The 8,226-nt window shown below is 35.5% G+C and overlaps 1 protein-coding gene across 1 annotated transcript in view; it reads left to right on the forward strand.

The window, feature by feature from the left end:
• rras2 (RAS related 2) overlaps positions 1–4,910 on the forward strand; it is a 37,602-nt gene extending 32,692 nt beyond the window's left edge. Inside the window, exons 3-6 of the mRNA XM_042727538.1 lie at positions 465–567; positions 2,752–2,860; positions 3,412–3,530; positions 3,821–4,910. Of these exons, the coding sequence (XP_042583472.1) occupies positions 465–567; positions 2,752–2,860; positions 3,412–3,530; positions 3,821–3,908 (419 nt within the window). The 3' untranslated portion in view covers positions 3,909–4,910. The remainder of the gene's footprint in view (positions 1–464; positions 568–2,751; positions 2,861–3,411; positions 3,531–3,820) is intronic.
• Positions 4,911–8,226: the final 3,316 nt, after the last annotated feature.

An 8,226-nucleotide genomic window follows, 5' to 3' on the forward strand; every position in this document is an offset into this window, starting at 1 on the left:
GTGGGGTTTAGGAAAAATGAGTGATTGGAGAAGTCCAGCGTACGTCACAAAATAGAAGTCTGTCGTTTTACTGGAAAATCAAGTTATCAAATTCTGATTAAAAATAACGAGGTCAAACAAAATGTCAAAAACAAAACATGCATTGTTCAATAACATGCATTTAAAAAAACAGATACAGCCAATTTTCATTTCATGCCACTTTAATGTGATCTGATCACTAAAAAAACACAAAAGGAGCCTGTGATTACAAGCATTACTCAAGAAGAGAGCCGACTTCTGTTACATGTTCATACAGACATTATTCAATCTGCCGCTTGAGTCACACCTGTTAGTAAATACACTTATTAATCCTAACCGTTGCCATAGATACACAACACAACTCCTGAATATAATAGAAAATAATAATTTATTTAATTTAGATACAGTTCTAAGGGTTACTAACATGGTTGTTCTGTGTTTGCTAGTCCTGGATACAGCAGGACAGGAAGAGTTTGGAGCCATGAGAGAACAATACATGAGGACAGGGGAGGGCTTCCTTCTCGTCTTCTCTGTCACTGACCGGGGAAGGTAAGCAACGTTCCACTCACATTTTCTCTCAACTTTCTCTCTTTCTTCCCCTTTCCCCTACATTGTCTGTCTCAGTTTCACTTTCATTCTGTTTTTGTCATTCCAGTTTGTATTAACGTCCCTCCCCCTTGCACTCATTTACATTTTCTGTAACTGTAAAATTAGAAGCGTGCTAATTTACGCCCCAGGTGTGGTCTCGGTGAAACCCAGCACATGCAAATAAACAGATCTCACACACATTGCAGCGTGTTTCCTCGAGGAATGCTGAGTGTGATCGGCCGGTTTGTGCCCTCTTAGAGTCTTTCCCACTTTGTGTTTATGCAGTAAACAGTCTTTTCTTCCTTCGTTTACATTACCCCGCTCGAAGCCGATGGCACAGGCCTCTCTGAACACACTCTCTCGCAATCTCTCCAGAGTCCATGACAAGCACTTCCTCCTCCTGCATGACATTTAGATGACTCGTACTGTTAGAATCAACAGAGACCTCATATCAGTGTCCTTCCCTCCCCAGCTTACACACACTGTTCTCTGTAATACAGCCTCTAGCCATCTTACAGCGTTTCTGGAAAGTTTATAGCAACGGCATGAAAATCGAGTGAGCTCATGTCATCCTGTGTACTGTAATGCTGCTCATCAGCTGGAAGGGTGAGCTTGCATTCCATTTAGGTTTTGTGGAGAGGTGGAGCTCTTCTTTGTGGGTGTATGCGTGTGCTTTAATTTCATCATTTCTGAAACATCCTCACTAGGGAAGCCTGATATATTGGGACCATATGGGTTATCGGCCAATTATAAGAAGATTTTTTTTTGTTTGTTTTGTTATTAGTTCCCCTCAAGTTGACACAACAGGTGTCTTAGCAGAAATACCACTAGTGTAGTTATTTATAGTATTTTCCACAAAGTTTCCACAGAGTTTTTGTCTTAACTTTGAAAAGTATATTTAATCGGAGTGTCTATTTACACTAAGTACAAATAGGCCACCTTGTTGACAGAGGCTATTTACACTAACTCCGCCAACCAGTGTGTGACAGCTCCATTGGTTTAGATGGTAAAACGTGTGCCGTGGTTATTTTTGATGGGAGTTTGAATCCACCTTGTGCCAAACTTTTTTTTCTCCCTTTGCAAATCTCATATCTCATCGGAAAGGCATTTATTTTCAATAAAAATGAAGGAAATAACCGAAAAGTTGAAAATAAAGTACTGGGTAGGGTTGGGGTAGGTACATCGAGGGCTTTATAGTCCCAATAAAGTAGCATCTGTTTAATAATTTGAGTTAAAATGACAATTTACATTATGTTATTATTGCATACTGTTTTATAATGTACTACAATACTGAGGTGCAGATAATTGCCACTATTTGCAGTTAGTAGTATAAATAGCAGAAAATCCCGCAGTTTTAACATAGTGTAAGTAGAATCTATAGCTATTTGCACTTAGTGTAAATAGCATGTATTGCTAAGAAAATATGCTATTTTCATTTAGTGTAAAAAACCGTGGCCATATTTAATTTGATTTAGTTTCATATATTGAAACCTTAATAAACTTAATTTTTGTAAATGTTTTGACTGAAATTTCAGTTTCTCTAAAATGAATAAATGACATTTCTTTCACTATTTTATGTAATGTAAAGACAGTTTTTAAACCACTATATATAAATTTGGGGTCAGTCAAATTTGTTTTTAAATTAAAATACTTCTATTCAGTAAGAATGCATTATATTTATCAGAATAAACACTTTAACATTGTTCAAAAAGCTATTTAAATAAATACTTTTCAGATTTTTTTTTTTTTTATTAATCAACAGATCCTGAAGAAAATGCTTTAAGGTTTCCACAAAAATATATTTACCAGCATAACTGTTTTAAACATTAATTATAATAATAACAAATGTTTTTTGAACAATAGATCAGTATATTAAACTATTGATTTGATTGATTGGTTCATGAATTGATGGATGATTTATTTTTATCTTTACATTTTTTATTTTAATTTTATATTTATAAAAAATTTTTTATATTATTTCTTCATTTATAGGGTTTACCCCGTAGTGAAAATTTTATCATAATTTATAATTTATTACATTTCATGTTTGTATTTGTGTGTGTGAGTGTGTGCCTGAGAGAAAATGCATGGTTTCAAGCTGCTTGGACCTTTTTTAATGGTTATGCATCATCTTGTTTTCCTCAGCTTTGAAGAGATCTACAAGTTCCAACGACAGATCTTGAGAGTGAAGGACCGGGATGAATTTCCCATGATTCTAGTGGGTAACAAAGCTGATCTTGAGCAACAGAGACAAGTGAGTGGCATGAATCACTTCAAGTACTGCAATTTCAGAGAGCTACACTCAATGAGTATTGATATGAACATTTTAATACTCTTTGTGTGCTCTGCAATCTTAGCATGACTTGGCAGTCTATTGTATCTATTACAGAGATTTTGTCTATATAGTTTCTGTTGTAAAGTGTGCATACCGCACACACATATATACAGAACTCAAGAGCACAGTGCCACGGTAATTACATGTGGATGAAATTCAGTCCTGAAAATCGATGAACTGAAAGGCTGAAAAATATCAGAGAGTGTGTGTGTCTGAGGGAGGGAGATGGTAATAAAAGATATGGGGTTACTGAGTGCATAGAAAGACACTCTGATTGTGTTACACTGCCATCTAGTGTCAGAACAGAGAATGTCAGCCTGTTGTAAATTAACTGCATCAGTTGTCTTAACCTTTATGAGAGGCACCTTATGGGACACATTGTTTTTAATCAAACAGAAAGCAAAAATTGTGATAGGAGAAAAAATGAAGTGCATAGCAGGATTTTAATTAATGAGGGATTTCTTTTTCAGGTGACCCAGGAAGAGGGTCAGCAGCTCGCCCGACAACTCAAAGTCACATACATGGAGGCCTCAGCTAAGATCCGTATGAATGTAGACCAGGCTTTCCACGAGCTGGTCCGAGTCATAAGGTGTGTGTGTCTCATACATTGCAGTTGTATCACCAGATGGTGGCAGCAGACAAACAGCAGGCTGTGGTTGGAATGGAGCACTTGCATCCTTGCATACTGCATACTGTTTTTGAAATAAGAATGTAAATCTGTGCAGATTAAGAAAAGATGAACATTTCAAACAATAGTATGCTACAATGTTGTCATTATGATCTCATTTTGTTGCATATTTAATAGTGCTATTATCTACTTTATCCAATTTCATGGGTAAACATGTCTCGTATGAAATGTAATCTTACATCCTCTCACAGGAAGTTCCAGGAGCAAGAGTGCCCACCCTCGCCGGAGCCCACGCGCAAAGAGAAGGATAAGAGCGGCTGCCATTGTGTGATTGTCTAATTGGCCTTTCACTGCCGCCACTCACCCAGCTGCTGTCACCGGTCCCTGCCCCCCACCCTGCCTTCTGACATCACGTCCTGTGCGGATGAATTCGCTGCCTTTCTACATGTGCATGTCTTCAAAACAGCAGTCTCTCTCATAGCCTTATCAGGGGCATTTGTGCCTCTAGGACTTCACTACTAGAAGAACCAAACTGACAAAATCTTGATGGAACTCGCCATTCTACCTTCAACTAGAGTACTGACATCAGTGTGACCTAGAATATGGTAATCGTGCCCCAACACTAAACATCGCTTCTTACAAATTTGCTATAAAACACACACACAATTCCTTTTTTTTGTATTTTGAAGGGTTTTTTTTCTCTTGCCTTGTGACATTTGTACGTTTGCTGAGATGGAAAGACTAAACGAAACACCATTGAGATTGCAGACGACTTTTAGTCACGAGATCTAGATTGAGATGATGTTCTGAAGCTTTGTGTGTGTGTGTGTCGTGCCATATCTGTTTTTACTTCCATATGCTAAGCAGCGATTGTACATAAGTGAAGATTCGAGTTGAGACCACCTTTATAATGACAAAACTCAGTCGCAGAGTATTGTGTGTGAGGTTGACGAGCTTGTTTTGACATGCATTAAAACAATAATGTATTCGCAGATATGTACATAGATAGATAGCCTCTAACATTATGCCAGTTTTGTCAGCAGTGAAGTCAGTTTGCCAACTTATTGTATGGTCAAGATGTCATTTTTTGTTCGCATCGTAAGGCTTCTTGGCATGTATGGGTTTGATTTTATTTTATTTTTTAAAGGGATAGTTCACCTAAAAATGAAAAATCATTCACTTAGCCTGTTCCAAACCGAACCCTTTTGTCTGCAGAACACAATTTTTTATTTTTTTTTGTCCATACAATAAACAGGGATGTGATTTTCAGTTTGTTTTAATATTTATACTGATTTTCATATTTTCTGACCTGCTTTCAGACCCACTTGAATTATGTGTGTGCGAGAAAAAGAATTGCTGCGTTTGTCAACAAAAGAAAAGTATTATGGTCTCCCTCTGGTTTTCCACCAAAATAACTATTGTTTTATGTTTGAAAGCAAAGAAATTAAAACCATAAGCCATAAATATTGTTAATTTCACTGTTGTTCTGTAAAATTAAGTCTATTATTATTAGATACTCTTATTTTACAGTACAACAGTATTATATTTCTATATTAATTTAATGTTTAGAATTTAAATATTATAGTAAAAATACTATTTTCAATTATTATTATTATTATTATTATTATTATTATTATTATTATGATTATTATTATTATAATCAGAGCTGGGTAGTAACGGATTACATGTAATCTGGATTACGTAATCAGATTCCAAAACTCAAGTACTTGTAATTAGAGTAAACTACTTTTTAAAATACTCGTAATCAGACTACAGTTACTTTTTTATGGATTACATGATTACATTTTATTTACACAATGGTAATACGTTTTTCACAATTCATTGATTCTCCTAAATTTCCTTTTTTAACATGTATATTTTACCTGCCACATATATACATTTGTGATTCTTCAAGTTTTTCCGGCAGAGAAGGGGAGAGGTGTCAGAATCGCGCTTAGAATAAATCAGCAACAAGATAATGGAAAATGGAGGGGAACATAGCCTTTAATATGTTCTTTAATATATTTTTTGAAATGATGATTTTTCGTCATTGTTACTACCTTATTCACTTCAAGTGTTTTGAGATGAAATATTTAACTTAGTTATGGTCTTTAATATATTCAATATTTGACCTGGCAGTAATATTGCTGTGAATTTTATGTTTTTCAATATTGGTTTTTGTAATGTAGCTGTTTTCTAAATTTACTTAATTATAAGTAAATATCCTTTAAAATCATTAGATGTGATTTTGTTTTATTTAGTGTTACTAGCAAACACTAAAAGCAAGGTATATTAGTGTTAGTATTCTGTAAGTATTAACTGTCCATACATTGCACTTGAAAAAGAAGTTATTGTGGCTCTTGTTGGTGAATTAAATATATTTTGTGGAATATATTTTTTTCTATGTATAGGTCAAAATAGTACAAGATTAGACTAATTCAATATATGTGATATCAAATAAGGGTTAGCACAAATGTAATCTAAATGTAATCCAAAAGTAGTCAGATTACGTTACCAAAAATGTGTAATCTAAGAGATTATATTACTGACTACAAATTTTGTCATGTAATCTGTAATCAGTAACTGATTACAATTCATAAGTAATCTACCCAGCTCTGATTATAATACAGTCATAATGAATAGGGGGAAACTATTTCTTCTTCTTTTTCCTTCTTATTTGTCTTTGATCACATGCCAGAATGAAAGTCACTAGGGTCTGTTGTTGTTTTGGGCCCCATGGCTTTTCATTATTTCTGCAAAACATATTTCAAAATATCTCCTTCTGTGTTTCACAGAAGAAAGTATGTCATGCAGGTTTGGAAGGACGAGAGAATGTTCATCTTTGGTTGAACTTTCCCTTTCCGTTCTGTGATTGTGAAATGTATTCTACATGTAGCCAGATTGTTCAAGCCTTCTTGACTCTCAGCTCAGATTTCTACAGACTATCTTCAGACTCAGGTTTCTCCATTTACAGTGTTTTCACAATGTTCTGACGATGTCTGCTCATTCGGTAGTGCACAATAGGCTGTCTGTTCTCTACTAGGTACCCCACCGAGATCGGTGACACAGAGAATTCGTCTCTCAGATAATTGTCTCTTTTTCTGGCCTTGTATTTCAATTCACTTTTACACTGATTTTGTTTTTATCAGTTTGGAAACGTATTTAAGTGACTGAAACAGCGCGAGGACTCCGTTGAACTGCTGACATCGCAGGCATCTTTTCAGCATCTTTTAATGTATTTGATCAGATAAAATCAAGTTGTTGTTTTTTTCTGACAGAATTCATACACCAGACATCCACATTCCATTTAATATGGTTTGATGTCTCGGTGACATTCAGTCTTCAATCTGGTATTTCTCATCTGACAGGTGATAATTTGCTTCCTGGCTTCATACACCAAGGGTTCATATCACTATCGCATCGGCACATTTTATTTTTGTCTTCCTTTTTTTTTCCAGCGTGCATTTCTGTACGAGGGATACAAATAAACAATTTTAGTTTTTGTGTTTCATCATCATGTAATATAAGAAAAAAGATGGAAGTGATCTTTTGAATGGACATGATTAAATGTTTTTACTATATACTTTTATACATTATTTTCTTATCAGACTAGTTAATGAGTATTTTTATATGTTTGTAAGTGAAAACGCTCTCGCGGCGCAACTGTGTGTATATGTAAAGAGGAGTATTTAATTATCTCGGTTTGTTTTTAACTGAAAAAGGCCAATGTATGTTGAACTGTGGTCCTTTCGGTGGACTGAAGCCGATAACCCATCCTAACAGTTGTCCACCTCATAGCCTATAACAACTTTATCAGTGATCACTGGGCCAATGCTTCGAGCTGATGCCCTTTTGTGATGACTCAGGTTCATATCCTAACCTAAACATTGTCCGTTACACCAGTTAATAGCAACATGGATCAAATCCAAAGCTAGTAAGAACAGAAGTGCATGGCTCTTCTTCTTCCCAGAGTCTGTGTACACCTAATACATACTGTGTTTTATTTGTCACATCTTTCCCTCCCACTGTATAGCCTCTGGTGCTATAATAAAATTTATGATTTATCTGTGATACATTTGCTTTTCCTTAATGAGGAAACAGGGTACAACAGGGCATTGAATAACAAGTGTCACCAAGAGACAAGTAGATTGTTATTTTGCTGTCCTTAAGTATATTCCCTGTGATTCGCAAAACTTCCATTTTATTCTTGGACGGTGTTCTAGCCGATATGGTAATGAGCTGTGTGACAACTTATGTCATAAGCTTGGTTTTATTGTTATTGAGTCTGCTGTGTGTTCTTTCATGAGATTTAAAAGTGTTAGGTAACATTGTGAAGGAGGAGGGTGTCATATTATTTTGGAGAATACTCCGAATTAAGAGGACTGGCTTCAGAAAAGCTGTTGTTTGCTCATGTTGTGACAGTTCTACAATTAATGTGTCAAGTAACGGAATTAAATCAATGCAGTGACAGCTATAATATAGAGTTGTTGCTGTATGTGTCCGTTTTATAGTGATTGTAAATCTGAATGCACAGTTACTAGTAAAGTTTATTCTGAGACAGGCCTTGAATGGTCAGGGCTGAGTTTCCCGAAAGCATCATAAGACGGTCTACTTAAAGGAATAGTTCAAATCATTCTGATGGCACCCATTCACTGCA

The sequence above is a fragment of the Cyprinus carpio genome, chromosome B7, assembly GCF_018340385.1.
Source record: "Cyprinus carpio isolate SPL01 chromosome B7, ASM1834038v1, whole genome shotgun sequence".
In the NCBI taxonomy this organism is placed as follows: Eukaryota; Metazoa; Chordata; class Actinopteri; order Cypriniformes; family Cyprinidae; genus Cyprinus; species Cyprinus carpio.